We start from the raw sequence: 25,267 nt of genomic DNA, 5'->3' as shown, positions 1-25,267 counted from the left end.
GAAAAAGGGGACCATTTGAAGTTGTCTTCTGTTTATAGAGGAGAAAGCTGAAAATGAAGTTTCTGTCAACATAGATTAAGGAATATACTGGAATACACCATTGGAAACTGAGAAAATTTGTTGAAAACTGAACATGTGGTCCCCGATAAAATATTATATGAACCAATAGCTTCTTTGGTCGGTTTCGGATGTAACTTATTGACATCTAACACTCACCGAAAAATAAATGCCTTCACATTTCATACAAAATTTCATCACATTATTTTCTGCCCGCAACATTTCTTCTTTTTAATTTCAAAATAAACCAAAAGCCAACAAAATGTTTCTTAAACCTCTAGTGATGGCCAAACACTCCCGTGCCCAAAGGACCTTCAGATTCAGAAGGCTACTGGGAAAAACCTTTTGGGACATGGGAGGTTTTCTTTTTCTTTTTTCTCATATAAATCATATCTCAACTCAACTCAACTTGCATATAAACATGAAAGTTACTTATAGCATCATAATTAATATAAAAGTAGCTAGTTTTAAGTGTGTAATCACATAAATCTAGTAGGAATGTACTGATTTATTCTGAGAGGGAAATTGTAAAACTCCTCATTTCTGACATCTCCCTTCCTGTGCTGGAATGGTTTCCACCAAGGAAGTCCTCTGTCTACGGCCGTCTCCCTTGCTTCAAGTGTGTTATCAAGCAGTGTCCCAACGGTCATTGCAACAGTTGGAGGTGATGAGAAGATTGTGTTCAATATGTCATTAAACTGCAAACACCACAAACCATATGTATGATAACAGATGAGAAATTTCTGAATACATAAAAAATATCAAGGTAAGTAACTAATGGCTTTCAAAAAATATACTGTTAAATATCTCACAACTTAAACTATTCAACAGAATCAATACTATAAGTCAAAATTCAGAGACACAAAATCCCCGACATTTGCAAAGAATATGCCTCACACCCTACTTTGAAGTTTGAATATTGGAGGCCAAAAAGAAAAGAAAAAAAGCTTTCTTACAGAAATAGCAATTTTATCAGAATGGGTTCTTCACCTTTAAGTCAGTGCCATCAGTCAAAACCTAAAAGTAGGAAAACTAATTTAATATTATATGGATCTTAAGTGGTAGTAATACAAACTAGATTACTTCGGAAATTGTCATAACGTCAAAGCACGATTTACTAGATGCATGTGCCCAGTCGTGCACCAGGTTTATTTTTTTATTTTTTTATTTTTTTATTTTTTTTAATCAGTGTATCATGCCTATCATCCAATAACTCCATAAATTCTTTTGCATCCTATCTCACACTTCAATAGACAAGGTTTGTGATAGACGAAAAACATCGGAAGGATTTAATGGCATCCGGAAATAAACATGGTAAAATTTAGAAGTATAGCATGTTCCCCAGTTAACTTACCCATCCCCCAGGCGTTCCTACCGGTCCATGACCATTCGGAGTGGTGTTCAAGACAAAGTATTGAGGAATTGATATGCCAAGGAACAGAGAGACACCCAAAACGTAGATGTTTCTCATGGAATTATTATTAGCAAACTGAATGAAAGTAATCCCAACAGCAGCTGCAAAAATGAAAACACATCCAATGAGCAAATTCCCATTACCGGAAAAAGGAAACAACTAAAAAAAGAGAAAGACCATAATGAGTAATGACAACATCATCACTCACCAACAATTCCTAATAGAACACAATATATGGCTGCAAATATTGGTAAAGGAATGGATGCAAAGAAGGCTCCAAATTTCCCTGAAAAACTTTACACGGTCAGTACAAAATTATTAAAAATTATGCAGAGTTGAATACAATTTATGAGGGGTCAAAAAACAAACCAAATATGGAGAAAAAGATCATGAAAGCAGTTGAAATCTGAACCACTCTTCTGCTGCCTATGTGCGTCAGTCCAAGAAGGCCAACATTTTCCCTGTAATATCATTTCGATGGTGACTAAAAAACAATCTTGGGTACATTTCGAAACAGCTTGTCAATTCATTTTCACTTTTAGTCACTGCTCTACAAGACACTTTGCCTTGGCTTCCTACTTTAGAACAAAATACAAGAGATTTAGAACAAACAGTTTGAAGGTAATCGTACAAGGTGTTATTATTTCATGAACTGGGTATAAGGAGTAACAATCTGCTAAAAGTACGCATCAAATACAAGGCCTAAAGTAAGATAGAATCCAACAATTGCCCATTCCAATGGTGGCACTGAAGGCTTCTTTTCAGATAGCTAACTTGATGATTTCAGTTATCCCTACTTGCCTATGTGACAGTCTAACTTCATTAAGTCTTGACATTTCATTTCTGGACCCAAATATGCGTGACACTATAAATGAGAGCAAGAACCTAACAAATGTGATAAAAATGAACTCATAAAAGGCCAATATCTAAGTCATAATGGAGAAAAACAAATATATTTAACTGTCATTAAGTGTTGCTTCCTTACACAGATGCAGTGGTACCAACAATAGAACCAAACATCCCTTCAATCAGCATGCCAATACCCTGCATTTGATAAAGCCAACTTTATTTTTCTAAATCTAAATGGTAAAATAACTATAGAAACTCATTACATATGAATTTAAAAAATAAATATATCATGGATAAAATAACGAAACCAAATAGAAAAAGAAGCATAACAATCTTTGCCAGGACCTGGAGGCCAATACTTCGGCTGAGGACATGTGCTGGGGGGGCAGTGGCACCTGCAAACCGTGATGCCGCAAAAAATGTTCCAGTTGACTGCACCAAAAGATTTCAAAAGCAATTATTCAAATACCAGATTTCTCTGTTCTTTCAATCAAATAAGACAAGCAACTGATTACATTTTAGCCTGTATACCATTTAGAGACCAAATATATTGAAGTCTATCCACAGCTTAAGGAATTTTTATCAGTTAAAATAGTTCCCAAATTTTAAAATAGGTAAAAGTACAAATTTAAATGTCAATATCCAAGGTATATCAAATGTGAAAAAACTAGTAATTGAACCTCTGCGGATGAAACAAGTGCTGCTCCTATCATCCCAAAGACATGGCTTGCTCTGAATATTGGAGTACCCCACTGAAATGGGTATGGAAACTTAATCCTAGTTTGGAAAGAATACCAAATGAAGTGTCATAAATAAAATAATGTCATTCAATAAATTTCCAATTAAAATGAACAAGAGGAAAAAAAACAAATCATCTGGACAATACCAAGGAGCAGATGACATAAGGTGAGAACCATCTGTCCGGCAACTCAGTTTAGTCCGCTCTGGGACATTGTTGTAAGCACCAGCAACAGTGAGGATAGCAGCAAAAGCCCAAACAATTGCAATGCAGAAAAGCAAAGCAAACCTCTCAACTATGAAATGAGCCTTCGAATGGATGCGCTTCAAGAACTGCACCAAGCACATAAAGGTTTCTTACATTTACAGAGAACATTAAAATACTAGTAGTGATAGTGAAAATGGGAACAAGGTATAATACCTGCTGGCAAAAAACTAGTAGAATCAGCATAGGCAGGCCAATTTCCACACAATTACCAAGCTGTATAGAGCATAGTAGTAGTAAAATAAAAGTCTTCATTAGTATGAATTTTTCAGAGCCACCAAAAATTGGAAGGCCAGATGAAAGAATTACCAGTGGGAAGCCCCTCATGGACAGACCAAGACCAACTACACAAACCACTGGAACGATGATAATGGGACTAAATAATCTGGAGGTAGCAAAAGAAAAGAGGGACAAGTAAAAACCAGCTCTGAGACCCAATTAATTTTCTCAAATAGGTATCAGACCATAACTAAGAGTCTTGAGCATTAAAGATGCAGGAACAAGATTTAAGTTCAAAACTCGACTATATTACCTTGTTAGATTACCCCAAGCCTGACTATATCCAAGCACGATGTTGAGAAATGCAGAGACAATTAATGATCCTTGTATAGTTCTCATGGTATGGAGAAATCTCTGCAAGCAACCATGATAACTATCAGAGCATTCAGTGCAGTATACAGGATGGCACATTAATATAGGTAGACAATCAAAAGGCAAGAGGCAGTTTTATACAGTAAAGTATAAATAACTGAGATTCTGGTAGCAAATGCTTACAATATTCTTGAGCAAAAATAATTAGTAAAAATAGATAAAATTAATTCAAGGGAGAAAGAACAAGGTATCTTACAAGAAAGAGCATGTTTCCACCCAAGAACTATTCAAGAATTAATTGCAGATATGATTCAGGAGTATTCATACTAACATTTAAAATACTTGAAAATCTGCAACAGTTGTCCATACCACAAAAATCTAGAAGAAATTGTATGTTGCAGAAGCTTACTAAAAAATTAATGATTCTAACTTCATCGCAAATAATTTTATATGTACCAATGTTTCAACACCATCACACGTCCTTTATGCAGAAAATCAACACACGCACCTCACATATTAACAGGCTATCTATTTTTTTTCCTCACTTTTCAATTGAATCTCATTGGAACTTTCTATACCTCATGCTCGGATGTGAACGTCCTATCAGAGTAATCATTGATGATTGACAATACTGGCAGGGTGAAAGCAGCTGATGGACCCATCACCGTAGGAAGCCTTGTGCCGAAAAGTGTTTGCAGCAGTGTATTCACTCCTGACATGAACAGCAATGATTGAATCACTCGGGCTTTGTCACCCTGTTCATATCAACACCAATTCTCAGAAGTTGAGATTTATCAGTCAGTGTATTTATTATAAGAAACTGATCTGGTGGATTGAAACGTACATTGTCCCCACCCATCTGAGGCACAAGTGCACTGGCAATCAAGACAGCAGTTCCAAGCATTACAATATAGTGTTGGAAAGCCAGTAAGACTGTCTGGGCTGTGAAACACAATTTATTAATTATGATTAGTAAAAAAGTTGAGAGCATAATTTAGAAGTAGGCCCGAAATCTCATTTCCTTTTACAAAAATAAATAAATAAAATTAGTGTACGAAATATAAATCAAAATAGCAGGGAAATAACGGCAGTTTAGACTTGTTCTAGATTTCAATTAGATGAAATTCAACACATTCTTTTTATTGAAGAAAAAAGAAGGAGAAGAAGAGGCGTTGATTTTAAGGTAAAGGATTGGCTAGACTAAACAAATATGAAACATAAACAAATCCCAGGATCAAAAGATGTTGATCAGCAAAACTGAGGTAAAAAGAATCCATAAATAAAAAGAAACTGATGATCAGCTATGTTCTAAAGTCGATCACATAGATGTAGACATGCAGCAGAACTATAAAAATTTATATTAAAAACAAAAAGAATTCACTTTACCATAGAATCTAAACTTTACCCAGCTTTCCTTTTCGGAATAAACGGAAAGAACAACACTAAAAATAATACCCAGCTTTTTTTTCGGAATAAACAGAAAGAACAATACTAAAAACAATGATTATACTATAAAGTAGAAGATAAATATCCAATACAGAACAAGAAACCATCAAAAAGAGAAAGAAAGAGACTAACGCCAAGAAGGATTGGAGTGGATGCAGTACTGGAGTTGTTGAAGTTGCTCGGCCGGAGTCCAAGTGGGACCCCTTGTAACTGCAAGAGATGTAGGTGGTCGTGGTGGTGGCGCCGACTGAGCCGGCAGTGCATGCTGGTGGTTCGCTGTTTCGACCATCTTTCGATCAATTATCTTCTTACTTTCCTCCTCCTCCTTCTTCAAATTACAGAAAAAAAAAAACGAGTATCTGTTACTCTTACTGAAGCTTTGAATCACCGACAGGAGCAAAGATTAATAAAAATAACATAGTACCAGAAATATATATTAATTAAAAATACGAATACACTTCTGTTATCTCCAGAAACTAATTAAAAACTTACCAAATGAACAGTTCAGTTCATTTATTATTGTGGAGATTTTTATTCTAGAGAAAGAGAAAGACTTAAGATTAGATTTTTAATTCAATTGTAGCGTAAGATCGAAAGCAAAAGAGCTACCTCCGGAGTTTGGATTACGTTAAGATTGTCGTGTATCGAAGCATTTTTTTATAAAAAATTTAATGACGTATGGGCACGACACAACGCAAGTGTTCTTTACTGTTCAACCAGTTTCTACTTCTTGCAAGCTTTTCATTTCTTCCAATTTTAACATTCAATGCTTCTTTAAATTACTATCTCGCCATTTTTCGAATCATGATTCCTCTGAATATTGTAACAATTATTGTTCAAACAATCAATTCCCTTTTCTATACCATCTTTTTATGACCACAGTCAAATTGTATTTGTTGTATGATCTCTGATAATGCCGTTTAGTTTAAATAGTGTGTTTCATATAATTAAAGAATTTTATTAATTTTTAAATATAAAAATAAATTTTTACTCAAATCTAATAGATTATTTAAATTTTAAGAGGGATAATATGCTTTTCAAAAAAGAAACTTAATAGAAGAGATAAATAATAAATAAAATACATAAAAATTTATAATTTATTATTTAAAATTATGATAGTGAGTGAAATTTGACTCTCTAAATGTGGAGAGACTCTTTAATTTATATTTAAAAAATAAAGAGTATGTTAGACTCTTATTTTTATTGATAAACTTTTTATAATAAAGAGTTTGAATTATATAAAGAGTCATTTGGAAATGCTCTAAGCTTTCACTAAATGTCATATTAGTTATGGAAAATGATAAAGTTACCGAAAGTTACACACCGAATGACGTGGTAAAATCCTGACCATTGATTAATATTAACTTATAATTAATCAACAGTCAGAATTTCGCCACATCATTGATACACAAATTCAGTGCATACCCTTCGGTAACTGTAGCATTCCTCGTTAGTTATTGTAACATGATTCAATGATTATTTTTTTTTTTAATGATCGGGGTGTCTAGTCTAACTTATGTATACTTCAACTAATCTTCTGGGACCTTAAAACTACCGGTGAAATAAAAACTCTAACTAACATGATTTAACGATTTTTTTTTTTTTTTTATTGAAGATATCGTGTTCAATTTACGTATATTTCAACTAACCTATCAACTAAGAGTTTTAGTAACCATCTCTATTAGTAACTGAATTCAAGATCTCTTGAATAATATACTTAAAAGTCCTTATCGAATCATCAATCATCTAAAATATTTGATTCAATGAATTTTCTTTTGTCATTGATTTGACAGCAATTAAAATTAGGCAAAATCTTAAGTAGATTCACTAATCAAATCAAATATTGAATTATTGTAAGAGTTACTGTAATTAGGCACCTAATCAAATCACCGACTAATGGATAAGGCACTACTAAACCCTTTTTAACTTTTTCAATAATTTCATTCTCTTTTATCATTAGTTTAGCGACTTGAAGCTGAGGTTGTTATGATTATAGACATAAGGGTCAAAAACAACATCAATCGACACAAACTAAAACCCATAACCGATTATGTTCCAACTTTCATATACCAGGGTTTGCAATAAAGCAGTGGCGTTAATCGAAAATTAGAACTAAAAAAAAGGTGCTACATGTGGCAATACAAAATTTAAAAGGAGCTATAACCTTAATCCCAGAGATTTAAAATTTCGCGCCAGCCACGTGAAGGCCATGCCGTGTGTGGGGTCATCTGCTCTGCTGCTTAAATGGTAACCAATTTAAAACTGATTAATACTACTTGCCAGTTGCCACCCACCCATTGTCTCGTCACCAGACCAGAGCTGCCATGCCTCCTGTTAATCACGGCTACATGGCTGCTCATGCTCATAGAAGATTTATATATAATTGAAGTACAGACGTCGGCGCCGACCGTGGTTGCCTGGTAGGGTAACCACATTTAACTCAAGACGAAAATTGAATGTACTTTTATTGGCTTTATTCATAAGTGCTAACAAGTACTAACAATTTATATATACATTATACTCACAGAAAGGCTATCTCTTTATTCCCAATATTTTCCCCTGAATTGTAACTTGTAATTGATATTAACAATGTGTGGTGTGCTTGAAACTTGGATCTAAAGCATCTTCTAAACCAAATATTATATCATATTTGTTAGTCAAAAGTGAAAATCCCTAAATTAATGAACTTGCTGAGATTTTTTTTTAATTTTTTTTCTGTCAGAATTGTTAAATAATGCATGAAACTTGAACCCAAAGTATCTTATGAACCCAATATTATATTTGTTATAGTCAACTAATAACATCTAACTTAATGAACTTGCACCTCACTCTGTTTTTCAACGTTGAATGAGATGGAAGCTTTGCAAAAAATAAATAAAGAATAAAGAATAAATCATATGATCTAAGCATCTAACTAAAGCTTCAGAAATAAGACCCACTCCTTAACAATAAACTATGAACTCCTCATGCCGCAAAACGTGAATTTCCCCTGGTGCCTTCTGCAAATCAGGATTAGAGACAGACAACTTACTTTCCGAATCCCACACTAGGTAATTCTCAATTGGATATACAACCATTTGCCCTCTATCAAGTGCAATTCCTTTGAGGCCAAGGCACTATGTTATGGTCCATAAAATTAGCTTAAATCCACCAACAATACTATAATAGATAAAAGCCTCAGAAACAACAAAGAAAACATTTCACGAGGGTGCAAGCAGTCAAGCGCCATTGATACATCAACCTATAGAACTCACATGTTATTACAATCACGTTCTCCTTCACTACATAGTACAATTTTTTTTTCCTAAACTTAGTGGCATTAAAGAGTAAACAAGCACGACAAACATAACCAGAACTAACACACAACTTAATCCAATTCAGAGCTTTCTGAAATTGGCACACTGCAACATATCTATTTTGAGTAATTATTTATGTTTTAAGACTGTTAAGCATAATCTACTTGCACATTTCCAGCACTAATCAACCTGCCAAAGGATTGAGAATATGGCCAGTGAACATCACCATTCCAGTCATGTCTTCTCTGATCACAAACAAGAATGGGTGGTCAGCCACAAAATCTATCTTGTTAAAAACAGGCGGTGACCTGAGTTTTACTACAGCAGCAGAAGCAGCTGCAGCTTCTGTCCCTTCTTCATTAACTTCTATGAAGGCCTTCTGGAATATGCTTGAAACATACAGGTTCTGACCGACAGCGGAATCCACCATCTCTGTCAAACCTCCATCACCAGAGAAAGGTAACACAAGTCCTAATCCCTTAAGAACTTTGGAAGCTTCAAACCCAAAGGAAATCTTAAACCTCGGAATTCTGAAATCACCTACTTCTACTTTTTGATGTGGAAGGTGGCAGTCTAAGAACCCAGAATCAGAGGCCAACTTCTCTACCAAAGCTGGTAGCCCATCTTTTGCATCTGGAAGAAAGAAGTACATGGAGAAACAACGCTTATCCTCACCTTGTTTATAAGGAAGCCCTAGAACTTTGAAACCGTCAAAGGCCTTGACAACCTGCTTCTTCTTGCTAGTCATGAAGGGCACATGAACAGAGTCTCCATTTAGAAGGTGAAAGTCATAGTCCTTTGTTTTTGATGAATCAAATTTTTCATTCCAAGCTCCTTTGAAGTACAGTGCATTTGCAAAGATGAGCCTGCTCGTACTGTCAACAGAGTCAGAAGGAAGTACCTCTTTAATAAGGCCGTTGGTCTCCTTTTCAGCCCACAAATTTACTTCTCCAGTTACTTCAGCCGCCTTCAAATATGCCATCAACAACAATACAAACCATGAGTGCCTTGAAACTAGCTACCAAAATTGGAAAGGTGTTTTGGGTTGATTGTTTAGACAAAAGGTTTCAGTAGAAGTAGGGGGCTGGTTCAATTGCGGATGTATACATGGGTTTGGATTGTCTCTGCATACGTTGGTCACTCATCCTTAGGTTTAGTTCTCATGGTAGCTTAAAGATAAACTCTATAATTATTATTATTATTATTATTTTTTTTTTAAGTTTAAAAAATACAACAGGATGGTATTTATAGTAAAGTATCACTAACATGAGCCACATTTAGGAATGCTTGGAAATTGAAAGAACCCATTTTATCGAGCATAAAAATATGCGAGCAATTGTTGTCTTACCAGCATTGTGCCTAAACAAAACAAAACCAATTGGAGTCGTAACCTAACAATTGCTAAGCATTGTACTCACCATTCTTTCAATTATAAGTAACAATTACAACGAGCGTCAAGGGTAAACATTCCTGATTTCCAGTTCAGTGTCATCCTTTAAGTGGATAAAAAAAAATCAATTGACAGTATAATTTGTTAGGGGCCAAATCCCGATAGTGCATTAATTTTGGCTAAGCATTGTACAGGCCATTCTTTCCTATTCAACTATTAGCTACAAATCATATAAGGCTCCGTAAAATTAACAACATTTCTTGCTCATTCTTTAATTGCCAGTATTAGTATAATGTGTGGATATTAACTAAATCGATTGAAAGCTAGTGCCACCAGTCCAACGTCAATAATTGAGCAAACTGAATAATGACATAGCATTGAGGCTGTTTCTTAATTTAATTAAAAAAATTACCTTGGTTTGAAAATCAACTTGATTTGAGGCAGCCTTGTAGACATTATCCACAACCTGTTTGAAAGAATCCTTGAAAGAGAGTGACTTATCGATCCAAACACCGTTAGCGAAGGACAAGCGAGGCCCTCCAGAAGAACTCCCATCGGCGAAAACAAGGGCGACCAGTTCGGAAGAGAAAGTGCTAAGTTGATCGTTAGATTTGGACTTAAGGAATGAGAGTAGTTGGTCCAGAGTGGGACCCTTGCATCCAGCTGCGATCAGGCTGAGCACCACGTGGATGGATGACGGTGAGAAGACTAGGTTCGAGTCTTTGGCTACAGTTGAGGAGACGTGCTTCGTGAGGGACAAAGCTACATCGGTTTGTTTGCTGATCGAGTCTCGAATATCCATAGTTTTTGCAGTGAGTTTATCAAACAGATCAAGAAATGAAACCAAACCGACAGGGTCTCTTTGAATTTATTAATTACACAGGTCAAAAAAATAATAATAATAATAAATAATTCGTGGTCATGGGTTTCAAATGGACGATTGCCGCGTAGGAGATGCCGCGTTAAAGTTTGCTTGGGAATTAAGCTTAGAGAGAATGGGGCTTTATTCGTTGATTATTGGGCTATCATTTTGGGCCTTAGAGGCTTGCCGTATGGATCTTAGTTTGAAATTAGCCCAAAGATGACTATACAAGGATTGGGTTGGGCCGATAATAACTATAACTTATGTGTCTTCCGTCACTTTCCTAATTAGCCCCACTAATATATTCTTTTAATTGTCTTCTATTCAAATTACAATCCTTTTACCCTACCCTTTCTTTTTTTTTAATAATTAGATATTCGAGTTAGTTTATGCGCACCTCAACTAATATCTTGAGACCTTATAATTATCAGTCGGGTAAGAGCTTTAGTGACTACCTTTATTAACAATTGAGGTGAAGCGAACGTAGGATCTCTAGAGTAATACACCCAAGAATCCTAATTAATTATTCGATCACCCAATAGGTGTTGAATTGGTGGAGAGACCCGAACCTTTCACTGGCTCTTCATCTTCTCAAATAAAATTCTCGAAATAATTTAAGGATAAGTTTGGGATTGAAATAAATAAATTTTGAAATTAAATAATTTCTCAGACTGAACTCGGTTTAGTTTAAGCTGCCAAATTTAATTGAAGCCAAGTTGCAGGATGAGGTAAGGAATATGCCTTAGTCTCTATCACACTATTACTGTAAACCTGTGGGAGTGAGGCGACGCTTCAGGTTTTTAGCTGCTTTTATCTGAACTTTGGCTCTTTCTAGTGCCTGCCCTGTCTGTTACCTGCTACCAGGATACCATATTAAGTTAAACGCTGCCTTTAAAAACTATATGAATTTTGTTTGAAGAAAGCATCTTACCAACTCCTAGAATTAATCACCGGACAAAAATAGTTAACTACTCTTTTATTATTTCAAATGCATGCACTTAGACCAGATTCCTTAACTACTTTTATGGTGGGTTCTAATCCTATCATAAAACATGCTCTGTGATGTTCCATTCTTTGAATGGAAGAATTGGAACTCAGTACTTGGTCTGGTAGTTGCTTTTCTCATTTTCTCTTATAGAATAATAGGTTAGAGTCAAATCATAAATCAGGCTTTTTTATTCTATTTTTTCAGTTTGTTTTGTGCGAGCAGGTGTGAGACTAAAACCCTTTTATTATTTGAGTTCTCTGTTTTTGCATGCTTGTGCTGGCTATGGCTGATATAAGCTGCCAATTAATCACATTTTTATTTAAAAATACTACACCAGATGCTAATCCAAGTTGATGATGACGAAACGATTATGGAGAGAAACCCCCAAGTCTTCTACCATTTTCTATAATGCAATATGCTTCCAGTTAAGACAAGAACAAAAAGCCAAAGCACCATTTACATTGAAACGATGATGTCCCTTTTAATAGACCCACAATTTCCAACATTTTTTAAGGTTGTATTTCAGTTGATTTCACAATTAATTATTGATATTTTGCACCTTTTGTTTGGCTTTGCTTCATTGAACTTGTTTTTTTTTTCATTAACTTAAGCAATGAAAGAATGGAGAGCCTGACCTGGGACTTAAAAATATTTTATCAAGAAACTCCTATCTTAATACTAGAATACCAGCTTCCGATAGGATTAATTGACATTTGACAATGACTTAAAAAAAATATCCGAGCATTTTGATACTGTTAAAAGATGCTGTAAGATCAGCCATGAACATATTTTGTTTTTTCTTTGGCATAAAATTTCGGAGTAATATTAGTATTATACTATTATTAATATCTTCTGTCAAACAACGAAAGATAAAACACATTCCCAGTCCCAGGCCCTTGTGAAGGTGTGACTCAAATCTTACAGGTAATTGCTCTGGGTGGTTATGGCTAGAAAAAAATGTGTTTTGCCACTCTGAAAATCAATGTTGCAGGGGAAGTGCTGTGGCTGTTGAGCTGTGACGCCTACGCAATTCAGAAACCATTATCCCTTGAAAGTCTTACTGTTTCCCTGTGTTGAATTAGTTTAATATACAAGCCATATGATATGTGGGCAGTCTCCACAAGCCTAACGAAATGTCAATAAACAAGCAACCCAAACCGATAATAACAAAATCGGAAGCCCCTCAAACATAGGACCACTACGTGAGAAGAACTCTCCCACAACTTGAGGCCATTTCAACAATTTAAGTAACCAATATAATACATAAGGAGTTGACCCTTTGGATTTTATAAAGTCAAAGAGGAGAGTCAACTTGTTTATAAAGATAAAACTGAATATATAAATGAGAATGTTTCAGACCTCACAGAGAAGCAGGCCTCTGGAACCAGATTGTATATACCACAAAACTCTATTTCTTTTCTGATTTGGTCTGATCATTTATCACGAATTTACATTTTTATAATGTTGGCAACAGATCTTTATCATTTTTTGAGGGGTTGACACTAAATTATAATACCAAGTCATTAAATATTAATAAGTAAACTAATATTCTTCCATCTGCACCAATGCCGGCCAGAGCTTATTGTTAATTGTATTTACCTTCTAGTTACCAGTTCCCAAGTAGCTAACTTGCTGAGAATTTCACAGCAAAAGAGATGTGGGAAAATCCATGCCTCACCATCAAGGCCTCACCCAATGATTGATAGCATTTTATGGCTGCTCCTTAGACAGAATAATTCTGATGAACCTAATAAACAGTGAAAAGTTTCTGACGTCTTAATGAACCATGAGCACTGAATACTCATTTGGTGTCCAGTTTTCCATGTTAACTGTCATATTTTTCTTTTTCCTTATAACAAAAATCACAAGGAGAACGTAAATTTCAGAGACAAACAAGCTTATAATTTAATTAGTCAACTCAAAAGAAGTCCTTGGTTTCAATATTGAATAAAAAATTATTAAGAAAGTCAAAATAACACAATCAGCTAATAAAGTCTCCTTTGTGGGGACTGGGGAGAGAGACATGACTCGTCTTATAATGCAGAAGGACCCACTTAGCTTTTTCAGAGGCTTAGATGCCACATGATTCCTTTCTGGGTTTCTTGTCTCTACATATAATTTTGCAATTATTTGATTCTATAAATAGGGAAAGGGGTTCAAAGTTACACCCAGCTACCAGAATCAGAAGAAATCGTTCCTCCTTCATCCATTAGTCACAGAAAGAAATAAAGCTCTCAACAGAATGGTAAACTAATCTTATCTCTTTCATTCTGACAGAACGACCAAAAGCTTCTCTATTCTCTCGATGCTTCATTATATATTTGATTTTGTTCCATTCTCTTCTACGAAAAGTTCAAGCATCTCTTGGCTTTGGCTAACTTATTCTTTCGTGATCACTCAACAGGGCAGCAATAAAGGTGATAAAACACAACCTAAACAAGAAATCAGGCTTGGAGGAAACAGGGCAGCGCTTTTTGTTTACTGTAACTATATAACATTATCTTATCTTACTTGAAACAAGTTTCTGGAAAACTTCGAAATTTTCTAGTGTTCTTCCCGGTGGATTTCATGTTGCATTGTTAATGAATAAATTTAATTGTGAAATGATGCAGCTACGGAAGCACTTGAGAATATGGCATTTATTTCCAATGCCGTGAGCTTGGTAACTTATTTCTACGGATACATGAACTTCAGCTTAACAAAATCCGCCAATACGCTTACCAACTTCTTGGGGACTTCATTCTTACTAGCACTCTTTGGAGGATTTATCACAGATACATATTTGTCAAGATTCAAGACCATTGTCCTGTTTGGATCCATTGAGTTGGTGGTAATGTTCCTCACGATCCTCACACTCAAACTTTACGATCTTCACGTCTTCATCCACATGAAAGCACTTTTTAATTGCCGCAATATATTCTATTACAATGATATATCTTCTTGTTAAAAGTAACATACTCTCCAAGAATAACTATTTGAATATAAACATGCGAGTTTCAGATGACGTTCATACTAAAATTCTATATAAATTGGTTTACCTGCTTAATTATTGTTTTTATATCATCAAATGATTTTAGCTTTTTCATTAACTAAGTCAATTATTTTCCTAAATTCAATAGTTTGGCAGGTGGGGAGAATAGCAACTACCAAGGCTGTGGCCTAATGACATCTTAATTAATGAGAAAAGGGCTTAATTATTTATGGTGGGTTCTAATCCTATCATAAAACATGCTCTGTGATGTTCCATTCTTTGAATGGAAGAATTGGAACTCAGTACTTGGTCTGGTAGTTGCTTTTCTCATTTTCTCTTATAGAATAATAGGTTAGAGTCAAATCATAAATCAGGCTTTTTTATTCTATTTTTTCAGTTTGTTTTGTGCGAGCAGGTGTGAGACTAAAACCCTTTTATTATTTGAGTTCTCTGTTTTTGCATGCTTGTGCTGGCTATGGCTGATATAAGCTGCCAATTAATCACATTTTTATTTAAAAATACTACACCAGATGCTAATCCAAGTTGATGATGACGAAACGATTATGGAGAGAAACCCCCAAGTCTTCTACCATTTTCTATAATGCAATATGCTTCCAGTTAAGACAAGAACAAAAAGCCAAAGCACCATTTACATTGAAACGATGATGTCCCTTTTAATAGACCCACAATTTCCAACATTTTTTAAGGTTGTATTTCAGTTGATTTCACAATTAATTATTGATATTTTGCACCTTTTGTTTGGCTTTGCTTCATTGAACTTGTTTTTTTTTTCATTAACTTAAGCAATGAAAGAATGGAGAGCCTGACCTGGGACTTAAAAATATTTTATCAAGAAACTCCTATCTTAATACTAGAATACCAGCTTCCGATAGGATTAATTGACATTTGACAATGACTTAAAAAAAATATCCGAGCATTTTGATACTGTTAAAAGATGCTGTAAGATCAGCCATGAACATATTTTGTTTTTTCTTTGGCATAAAATTTCGGAGTAATATTAGTATTATACTATTATTAATATCTTCTGTCAAACAACGAAAGATAAACACATTTCCCAGTCCCAGACCCGTGTGAAGGTGTGACTCAAATCTTACAGGTAATTGCTTCTGGGTGGTTATTGGCTAGAAAAAAAATGTGTTTTGCCACTCTGAAAATCAATGTTGCAGGGGAAGTGCTGTGGCTGTTGAGCTGTGACGCCTACGCAATTCAGGAAACCATTATCCCTTGAAAGTCTTACTGTTTCCCTGTGTTGAATTAGTTTAATTATACAAGCCATATGATATCTGGGCATGCTCCACAAGCCTAACGAAATGTCAATAAACAAGCAACCCAAACCGATAATAACAAAATCGGGAGCCCCTCAAACATAGGACTACTACGTGAGAAGAACTCTCCCACAACTTGAGGCCATTTCAACAATTTAAGCAACCAATATAATACATAAGGAGTGGATCATTTGGATTTTATAAAGTCAAAGAGGAGAGCCAACTTGTTTATTAAGATAAAACTGAATGTGTAACGGGTTTAATTACATTATAAGATGAGAATGTTTCAGACTTCCCAGAGAAGCAAGCCTCTGGAACCAGATTGTATATACCACAAACCTCTATTTCTTTTCTGATTTGGTCTGATCATTTATCACAAATTTCCATTTTTATAATGTCCGCAACAGATCTTTATCATTTTTTGAGGGGTTGACACTAAATTATAATACCAAGTCATTAAATATTAATAAGTAAACTAATATTCTTCCATCTGCACCAATGCCGGCCAGAGCTTATTGTTAATTGTATTTACCTTCTAGTTACCAGTTCCCAAGTAGCTAACTTGCTGAGAATTTCACAGCAAAAGAGATGTGGGAAAATCCATGCCTCACCATCAAGGCCTCACCCAATGATTGATAGCATTTTATGGCTGCTCCTTAGACAGAATAATTCTGATGAACCTAATAAACAGTGAAAAGTTTCTGACGTCTTAATGAACCATGAGCACTGAATACTCATTTGGTGTCCAGTTTTCCATGTTAACTGTCATATTTTTCTTTTTCCTTATAACAAAAATCACAAGGAGAACGTAAATTTCAGAGACAAACAAGCTTATAATTTAATTAGTCAACTCAAAAGAAGTCATTGGTTTCAATATTGAATAAAAAATTATTAAGAAAGTCAAAATAACACAATCAGCTAATAAAGTCTCCTTTGTGGGGACTGGGGAGAGAGACATGACTCGTCTTATAATGCAGAAGGACCCACTTAGCTTTTTCAGAGGCTTAGATGCCACATGATTCCTTTCTGGGTTTCTTGTCTCTACATATAATTTTGCAATTATTTGATTCTATAAATAGGGAAAGGGGTTCAAAGTTACACCCAGCTACCAGAATCAGAAGAAATCGTTTCTCCTTCATCCATTAGTCACAGAAAGAAATAAAGCTCTCAACAGAATGGTAAACTAATCTTATCTCTTTCATTCTGCCAGAACAACCAAAAGCTTCTCTATTCTCTCGATGCTTCATTACATATTTGATTTTGTTCCATTCTCTTCTACGTAAAGTTCAAGCACCTCTTGGATTTGGCTAACTTATTCTTTCGTGATCACTCAACAGGGCACCAATAAAGATGATAAAACACAACCTAAACAAGAAATCAGGCTTGGAGGAAACAGGGCAGCGCTTTTTGTTTACGGTAACTATATAACAATATCTTATCTTACTTGAAACAAGTTTCTGGAAAACTTCGATATTTTCTAGCGTTCTTCCCGGTGGATTTCATGTTGCATTTTTAATGAATAAATTTAATTGTGAAATGATGCAGCTACGGAAGCACTTGAGAATATGGCATTTATTTCCAATGCCGTGAGCTTGGTAACTTATTTCTACGGATACATGAACTTCAGCTTAACAAAATCCGCCAATACGCTTACCAACTTCTTGGGGACTTCATTCTTACTAGCACTCTTTGGAGGATTTATCACAGATACATATTTGTCAAGATTCAAGACCATTGTCCTGTTTGGATCCATTGAGTTGGTGGTAATGATCCTCACGATTCTCACACTCAAACTTTACGATCTTCACGTCTTCATCCTCATGAAAGCTCTTTTTAATTGCTGCAATATACTCTATTACAATGATATATCTTGTTTTTCAAACTAACGTACTCTCCAAGAATAACTATTTGAATATAAACATGCGAGTTTCAGATGACGTTCATACTAAAATTCTATATAAATCGGTTTACCTGCTTAATTATTGTTTATATATCATCAAATGATTTTAGCTTTTTCATTAACTAAGTCAATTATTTTCCTAAATTCAATAGTTTGGCAGGTGGGGAGAATAGCAACTACCAAGGCTGTGGCCTAATGGCATCTTAATTAATGAGAAAAGGGCTTAATTAATATGTTGTTGACTCCAGTTATTAATTATCTTTTGTAGAAAGATCTTGCATCATTATCAGATTATAACACGTCTGAACAATCATGATTTTAGCCTGCACCACCACTAAGATGTGTATTGGTCGTCTTTCACGGACTTATAATTGTTCTGTGAGAATAATTTAATCCGTTTAAAAAGGAAAAAAGAAAAATAGATTCCAACGGAATACAACTGATTTTTAATTTCATCTCATAAAATTCAAAACCGAAGTTCTGATGAGTGATAGTAATGGTGGATTTGTATTTTGCAGGGATTTGCTCTTCTAGCAGTGCAAGCACACTTTGATCAATTAAGACCAACTCCTTGCGTGGGTGTTGCAGCTAGGCAAATGAATCAATGTGAGGCTGCTGACAGTAACCAAACTGCAATACTTTTTGCTGGTCTATACCTGGTTGCATTTGGCACCGGTGGGATTAAAGCTGCTTTGCCTGCACTGGGAGCAGACCAATTTGATGAAAAGGACCCTAAAGAGGCAACTCAGTTGTCCAGTTTTTTCAACTGGTTTCTATTTAGCCTTACCGTTGGATCCATAATCGGTTGCACATTCCTTGTCTGGATAAGTACCAATGTTGGTTGGGAATGGAGTTTTAGTGTGTGCACTGTAGCTGTATTATTCGCTATCGTGTTTGTAGGCATGGGCAAGTCATTGTATCGGAATTACGTGCCTAAAGGAAGTCCCATAGTTCGGATTCTACAGGTAAGGAATTGAACAATTTTCTTGCATGACCTTTAACATGCCTTCCCACAATTATTATGCAGAGTCATCTTTCCTGGGAAGCTAAATCTCTCCTCATTATTCTTGAAATTAGGTGTTCGTGGCCGCAATTCGAAATCGACACCTTCCAACACCAGAAATGGCAGATGAATTAAATGAGATTCTTGACAAAGAAGCGGGACTGCAAATTGAAATTTTTCAAAGAACCGATCAATTCAGGTATTTTGAAGCATCTGTATCTCTATTAACTAATTTTTTTAAGTTTGGATCTGTAATTGAAAATCATTTCGTCCATCAAATTTCTCAGGTTCTTGGACCGTGCTGCAATCCTTACAACTAGTAATTTTTCTGGTGCATCTCCATCAATCACTCCCGGACCCTGGAGACTATGCACAGTAACACAAGTTGAAGAAACAAAGATTCTAATTCGCATGCTCCCAATTATACTTAGCACTGTTTTCATGAACACGTGTTTGGCTCAACTCCTAACTTTCTCCATCCAACAGAGCATGACAATGGACCCTCATTTGTTGGGATTTAAAATGCCTGGTCCCTCCCTCCCAGTCATCCCCTTAATTTTCATGTTCATTCTAATCCCAATATACGACCGCCTGTTTGTCCCAATTGCTAGAAAGTTTACCGGAATACCAACTGGAATCCGACATCTTCAGAGAATTGGAGTTGGACTGGTACTCTCAGCCGTTTCCATGGGTGTAGCCGGAATCATGGAAACCCGAAGGAAATCTGTGGCTGTAGAACACGACATGGTTGACTCTATTGAGCCTCTACCAATGAGTGTGTTTTGGCTTGGGTTCCAATATGCTATATTTGGAGCGGCTGATATGTTCAGTCTGATTGGACTGCTAGAGTTTTTCTATGCAGAGAGTTCAGCTGGTATGAAGTCATTAAGCACAGCCATCTCATGGTGCTCAGTGGCATTTGGGTATTTCTTAAGCACAGTGGTGGTAGAAGTGGTGAACAAGGTGAGCGGTGGGTGGCTGGCTAGTAACAATTTAAATACAGACAAGCTCAACTATTTCTATTGGTTGCTAGCAGTGATGAGTGGTGTGAATTTTGTTGTTTACTTCGTGTGTGCCCATTGGTATAGATATAAGAAGGTCGAAATGGAAGACAGGAAGAGTATACTGAGATTGACACTGCGGTAATTTGAGAAGTTGAAATGTTGAGAGTATTAAAGGGTTATACGTACTCTTGCGGTTTCGTAATGAAAGATTGTTGGCAATTACAACTCACTCAACAACTTCGACGGTATTTTCGCCATTCTTGTCATAATTTAGGTGTATTTTATTGAGTGTGGAATGACCTAAGTTCAAGCAAAACATTTTCTTAAGTGAATTCATCCTCCATCTCTTTACTTCATTTATCATACAACCAAAATGTAGTGATTAATTATCAAGACATATCTAGCTTGTTGAGTTGGACAGAGCGAAGTAGCTTTCCAATATGTTTTTAACATAATCAAAATCTTTTTAGTTTGACCTTTTGACGATGATACTTCTCAATTGGTTGTCTCTTGGTAGTAACTAAAAAAGCCGCAAGATGAGAATTGAGGCAATTGAAATATCAATTTTCAATTTTGACATAACAATCAACGGCATAAGGAAACTGCAAATTATAATATTATACAAAACATTACATTTGAAAGTCTCTTTTTTTTTTTTTTTTNTTGGGTACTTTTTAACCTCAGTGTTGGCGGTGGATGTAGTGAACAAGGTGAGTGGTGGGTGGTTGGCTAGCAACAATTTAAACAGAGACAAGCTCAACTATTTCTATTGGTTGCTAGCAGTGATGAGTGGTGTGAATTTTGTTGTTTACTTCGTGTGTGCCCATTGGTATAGATACAACAAGGTCGAAATGGAAGACAGGAAGAGTATACTGAGATTGACACTGCGGTAATTTGAGAAGTTGAAATGTTGAGAGTATTAAAGGGTTATACGTACTCTTGCGGTTTCGTAATGAAAGATTGTTGGCAATTACAACTCACTCAACAACTTCGACGGTATTTTCGCCATTCTTGTCATAATTTAGGTGTATTTTATTGAGTGTGGAATGACCTAAGTTCAAGCAAAACATTTTCTTAAGTGAATTCATCCTCCATCTCTTTACTTCATTTATCATACAACCAAAATGTAGTGATTAATTATCAAGACATATCTAGCTTGTTGAGTTGGACAGAGCGAAGTAGCTTTCCAATATGTTTTTAACATAATCAAAATCTTTTTAGTTTGACCTTTTGACGATGATACTTCTCAATTGGTTGTCTCTTGGTAGTAACTAAAAAAGCCGCAAGATGAGAATTGAGGCAATTGAAATATCAATTTTCAATTTTGACATAACAATCAACGGCATAAGGAAACTGCAAATTATAATATTATACAAAACATTACATTTGAAAGTCTCTTTTTTTTTTTTTTTTTCTTTTTTTTTTTTTTTTAAACTCTTGTCGAAGCAAGTCTGAATATGTGATTACAAAAAGAATGCGTCATCGGCCATGGTTGGGCCATCAACAGAATTACATACTGATGGAACAAATGAACTATTGAAACAATGTCGAAAATAGACAGGGAAAAAACACAGAAAAGGTCAAATATTAACAATTGCTCATTTATGAGCCAAGAGTGCGGAGAACAATTATAAAAATTGTTATCTCGGAGAAATCAAAGTTAATCTAAGATCTTCTCTTGAAACAGGAAGCAACAAGTCATGAGAGCGCCACAGCAGTCATCTTTGCAGTTTGATCATTTATAGTGTCAGATACTCTGGAAGGTGGCCAATACCGAAATACTGATCTACCAACAATGTTCTCAATAGGAAGCGGACCCCTGAAATAAAACAACCACGTCAATATGAAATATTACATTTAACACTATAAAGGCATAATATTCTACCCACATAATTTGCACTAATGGTAATACTTCATATACAACCAATAATTTCTGACTAAAAGACGTTTATAAAAATATATAAATGTTTGAGAGGAAAAATCAGACCAAAAAACACCAAACGTATTACAAACTAAATTACATTAGTACACTGAGATTCTAGACTTACCAGTTATGAGAATCAAAACTGTTGTTACGATTGTCTCCCATCACAAAGACATAGCCATTGGGCACAACCTTCAAAAGGATCAAACAGAACAAAATGCAAAACTTTGTTAGCCGATTTTATAAATGTTGAGCAGCTTGCTAAGAAGCCAAGTGGCTAAAAGATGTTATAGATGAGAAGATTTCCAATTAAATCAAGAAAAGGAGCCAGAGCAGGGAAATTACCATTGGGTTCATTTCATAAGCAAGTGGCTCCAAAATAAAATCTTCATCTTGAGCAACACCATTTACAAGCAATTGTCCATCACGAACCTATAACACATAGTGCAAAGCATGATATCAGATGTCAGAAAGGAAAGTAGATGAAAATTTGTCTACAAAGACAGGATAATAGGAAATAAAGGAAGACCTAAAGTAAGGACTAGGATAAATTGGATAAATAGGTGTACTTACTTGTACACAGTCTCCAGCCTTCGCCACTATTCTTTTAATGAATACATCACCAGAACTGTAACCAATTTCCTGCACATAACATAAGGGAACAATCAAAAACTATGAATACTAAAGAAAGAACGAACTAAAGATACCCTGCTAAACGCAATTGAAAAGGAATTTTGAAAGAATACCTGCAGGATGGGAGGTGCCTTGAAAATAACTATATCTGATACCTCAGGCTTTCTGAAAAAATACGAGACCTGATAAACCAATGAAGAAAAATTAATATCAGATCAATATCAAAAGGTAAACTTATCTCTAGATCTTAAACATCTCCAATCCTCTTGCTTCAGTCCACAAAATCAAACATTTTCATCCACACAATAAAATTCTCTAGAGATCATAAAAGAGCATTTACCTTTGATAAAGCCTATATCTCACTCCATGTAAACTTAAAAGTAAGAAATATGTTGTCATCTTTCAACTACTTAAAACACTGCTCAGTTATGTAAATATGAAATGGTTTGTATAGTTATGTATAAGATTACCAATCAGCAACAATTTGTCTATGATCACACAATACAATCGCGATTATGAATTTTTGTTTTCAAGAGTTAGGTCATGGATCATCATTGATAACATGAACAAATTGGTTATTTCATTAACAAACAACCTCAAAATGAAGAACCTAATTTTACTACATGCTTGTTTAACATGTTAGTTATGTTACAGATTACCAAGCAACACTAATTACCAAACGAAACCAAATAATAATCTACAACTCCATAATCTTACCATATACTTAAGATACAACCTAAGTTAATATAGTTGACTTCACCTTCTCCGCCAAAATGCGGTCGCCAACGTCCAGGGTAGGGTACATAGAAGAAGAAGGAATCGATCGGGGCTCAGCCAAAAACGACCTGAATAACAAAGTAACTGTCACAGCAGTAAAAGCCGCCTTTGCATCCTCCGAACAAACATTCAGCATCTTTGACAACCAACTTCCGCTCTTATCGAACTCCTTGGTTTTCCATTGCAAGCTAACATCTTCATCATTTCCACTATCATGATACTTTATTTTATTATCAGTCCCTCCTTTATCCTCGTATTCACTCTCCGGAGCCGGTTCGTTAAACGGCAGCCACTTCGATCCCTCTAGAAAGGGGATAATCGAAGTGGCTTTGAAGGGTGAAATACCGAGAACACCCATAGTACTTGCCGAAGAACCGGAAATACATGCCGTTGACTTCATCAACGACACCAGTCCCATAAGGATCGGACTGGTAGAACTATTGTCGCCTAAAAATTCAGCAGCAATTGTGTTATAAACAGAAGCTCTATGCTTTGTTTGGGGATGATAATTTGGGGAAGGATCGAGATCAGGCTTTTGGTTCTGACAGAAGATCCGAGGGCGAAAAACACATTCATGGAAGGATCGTGTGGCAGAAGTAGTGGTGCAGCCCAGCCGGATGCCGGCGGAATGGGCTAGGTTTTGGGCAACATACCCGGAGAAGTTGAAGGTAACACGTAACGCCATATTAGCAATTTTGATAAGCTTGATGACGATTAGGTTAATTGCGCTTTCGTAGACTAAAAGGATTGATAGTAGAAACTCTAGCAAGCGATAGATAACATTGTCACGGGAAGATTCAGTGAACCGGAGACGGGAGGGTTGAATTGAGGATTTGAGTTAAAGCGAGGGCAGAACTGGGAGCTGGTATGAAATTGAGCGAAGAAACTAGGTTTCGATTATAGCGAATTAAGGCGAGGAGGAATCCTGAGTTTTTCTTGTTTCCTCTCCCTGCGAGAGAGTAGGGAGAGAGACTTGAGAAAACAAAACGATGAATGGGTTTTGGGAATCAACGAATTGAACAGCATAAGGCAGTGATGGCAAACGTGTATATATGAAAATGAGGGGGTCAATTTTGTCATTCTCACATTGTCTGGGGAAATTGGATCAAAGAGTAAGGGTAAAGTGGGTAATTGAATAAATACATTAGTTGACTATGACCGAGAATGGTTTCTTTGTGTGGCCTTCCTACGACTTTCCCGGACCTTCCCAACTGATGTGGAAAATCTGTTCCACAACTAATCCACATTAAAAGTTCTTGAATTGCATTCACATTATAATTTGTTTAAATTTTGTTTCTTCGCTCCCTACTTTTACAAAAATTTAAAAAACATCCTCTCAGGCCCAGAGACACATATGAAAACGGTACACACACTCTCCTGTCAAATATTAATACTTAGAGTCTTTTTTGGTAATACTAGTCTACTTAGAATACTCTTTTACATTTTTTTAACCAAACAATTAAGACATTTTTTTGTTGACGTTGTACTTCCATAAACTCTGTCAAGGAAAGACATAACAATAAACAAAGCTACCCTTAGGGATGTTAAAAATACCAAAAGTGTTGTGGGTGAAAATGCAAAATCACAAAGAAGGAGGATTGTGAGAAATACGAGGGGTGGGGACTGGGGGAGTTTCCTTACAATCAAATCAACCACTTTACTTAAAAGACTGCCAACTTTAGTGGCGACGAGGGGTGTGACGGAAGCGCATACCTCAGCCACGAAGTTGGTTGAATGAACGAATGTCAAAACACCTTAATTATTAATCATATTCTAACACAAATTATGGATCTCACGACTCATTACTTATTTGATTACTCATGTTATGCCTGAAAATTTAGGGTGACAGGACTCTTCAACCAAAGCCAATCAG

General features: G+C 35.7%; 5 protein-coding genes across 6 annotated transcripts; 2 read left to right on the top strand and 3 right to left on the bottom strand.

Moving 5' to 3' along the window:
• Window positions 1-328: 328 nt before the first annotated feature.
• LOC116137672 (nucleobase-ascorbate transporter 3-like) lies at window positions 329-5,976 on the bottom strand. Of its 2 annotated transcripts, none has more exons than XM_031423350.1 (15): window positions 5,853-5,976; window positions 5,493-5,688; window positions 4,759-4,856; window positions 4,493-4,669; window positions 3,856-3,956; window positions 3,633-3,708; window positions 3,480-3,539; window positions 3,207-3,391; window positions 3,001-3,097; window positions 2,666-2,752; window positions 2,457-2,515; window positions 1,841-1,932; window positions 1,680-1,757; window positions 1,412-1,572; window positions 329-755 (listed from the first exon to the last, which is right to left on the bottom strand). In XM_031423350.1, the coding sequence occupies exons 2-15, from the start codon at window positions 5,647-5,649 to the stop codon at window positions 537-539; spliced, it is 1,647 nt and encodes a 548-aa protein (XP_031279210.1). In that variant the 5' UTR covers window positions 5,650-5,688; window positions 5,853-5,976; the 3' UTR covers window positions 329-536. The 2 variants fall into 2 exon arrangements, with proteins under 2 accessions (XP_031279210.1, XP_031279218.1); XM_031423358.1 differs by lacking the exon at window positions 5,853-5,976 and adding an exon at window positions 5,785-5,803.
• A 2,678-nt stretch (window positions 5,977-8,654) lies between these two features.
• LOC116137707 (serpin-ZX-like) lies at window positions 8,655-10,936 on the bottom strand. The gene is made up of 2 exons (XM_031423397.1): window positions 10,459-10,936; window positions 8,655-9,623 (listed from the first exon to the last, which is right to left on the bottom strand). Exons 1-2 carry the CDS (start codon window positions 10,846-10,848, stop codon window positions 8,841-8,843), a joined length of 1,173 nt encoding a protein of 390 aa, XP_031279257.1. The 5' UTR covers window positions 10,849-10,936; the 3' UTR covers window positions 8,655-8,840.
• Window positions 10,937-14,082: 3,146 nt separating this feature from the next.
• LOC116137651 (protein NRT1/ PTR FAMILY 4.1-like) lies at window positions 14,083-14,843 on the top strand. The gene is made up of 3 exons (XM_031423339.1): window positions 14,083-14,141; window positions 14,301-14,379; window positions 14,509-14,843. The coding sequence occupies exons 1-3, from the start codon at window positions 14,139-14,141 to the stop codon at window positions 14,841-14,843; spliced, it is 417 nt and encodes a 138-aa protein (XP_031279199.1). The 5' UTR covers window positions 14,083-14,138.
• Window positions 14,844-17,275: 2,432 nt separating this feature from the next.
• On the top strand, window positions 17,276-20,398 carry LOC116137793 (protein NRT1/ PTR FAMILY 4.5-like). The gene is made up of 6 exons (XM_031423498.1): window positions 17,276-17,331; window positions 17,491-17,569; window positions 17,699-17,916; window positions 18,572-19,018; window positions 19,131-19,255; window positions 19,344-20,398. Exons 1-6 carry the CDS (start codon window positions 17,329-17,331, stop codon window positions 20,200-20,202), a joined length of 1,731 nt encoding a protein of 576 aa, XP_031279358.1. The 5' UTR covers window positions 17,276-17,328; the 3' UTR covers window positions 20,203-20,398.
• Window positions 20,399-21,475: 1,077 nt separating this feature from the next.
• Window positions 21,476-24,333, bottom strand: LOC116137699 (thylakoidal processing peptidase 1, chloroplastic). Its single transcript, XM_031423385.1, has 6 exons — window positions 23,378-24,333; window positions 22,731-22,799; window positions 22,558-22,626; window positions 22,330-22,416; window positions 22,109-22,176; window positions 21,476-21,879 (listed from the first exon to the last, which is right to left on the bottom strand). Exons 1-6 carry the CDS (start codon window positions 24,077-24,079, stop codon window positions 21,759-21,761), a joined length of 1,116 nt encoding a protein of 371 aa, XP_031279245.1. The 5' UTR covers window positions 24,080-24,333; the 3' UTR covers window positions 21,476-21,758.
• Window positions 24,334-25,267: the final 934 nt, after the last annotated feature.

Source organism: Pistacia vera, unplaced genomic scaffold (genome assembly GCF_008641045.1).
Source record: "Pistacia vera cultivar Batoury unplaced genomic scaffold, PisVer_v2 Contig1096, whole genome shotgun sequence".
In the NCBI taxonomy this organism is placed as follows: domain Eukaryota; kingdom Viridiplantae; phylum Streptophyta; class Magnoliopsida; order Sapindales; family Anacardiaceae; genus Pistacia; species Pistacia vera.
This window is presented reverse-complemented; position numbering and strand designations above follow the sequence as displayed.

Bases quoted from the DNA above. Each gene is read 5' to 3' on its own strand.
- LOC116137672 (XM_031423350.1), bottom strand. From the start codon at position 5,649: ATGGTCGAAACAGCGAACCACCAGCATGCACTGCCGGCTCAGTCGGCG. The intron at 3,098-3,206 runs GTATTGTCCAGA...TTTCCAAACTAG, and splicing joins CTTATGTCATCTGCTCCTTG to GATTAAGTTTCCATACCCAT. The intron at 1,758-1,840 runs GTTTGTTTTTTG...AAAGTTTTTCAG, and splicing joins GATCTTTTTCTCCATATTTG to GGAAATTTGGAGCCTTCTTT.
- LOC116137707 (XM_031423397.1), bottom strand. From the start codon at position 10,848: ATGGATATTCGAGACTCGATCAGCAAACAAACCGATGTAGCTTTGTCC. The intron at 9,624-10,458 runs GTAATTTTTTTA...GCATATTTGAAG, and splicing joins AAGTTGATTTTCAAACCAAG to GCGGCTGAAGTAACTGGAGA.
- LOC116137699 (XM_031423385.1), bottom strand. From the start codon at position 24,079: ATGGCGTTACGTGTTACCTTCAACTTCTCCGGGTATGTTGCCCAAAAC. The intron at 22,800-23,377 runs GTGAAGTCAACT...TTGGTTTATCAG, and splicing joins ACCGCATTTTGGCGGAGAAG to GTCTCGTATTTTTTCAGAAA. The intron at 22,177-22,329 runs GTAATTTCCCTG...ATCCTTTTGAAG, and splicing joins CTTATGAAATGAACCCAATG to GTTGTGCCCAATGGCTATGT.
- LOC116137651 (XM_031423339.1), top strand. The intron at 14,380-14,508 runs GTAACTATATAA...GAAATGATGCAG, and splicing joins GGCAGCGCTTTTTGTTTACT to CTACGGAAGCACTTGAGAAT.
- LOC116137793 (XM_031423498.1), top strand. The intron at 17,917-18,571 runs GTAATGATCCTC...TGTATTTTGCAG, and splicing joins TTGGATCCATTGAGTTGGTG to GGATTTGCTCTTCTAGCAGT. The intron at 19,019-19,130 runs GTAAGGAATTGA...TCTTGAAATTAG, and splicing joins CCATAGTTCGGATTCTACAG to GTGTTCGTGGCCGCAATTCG.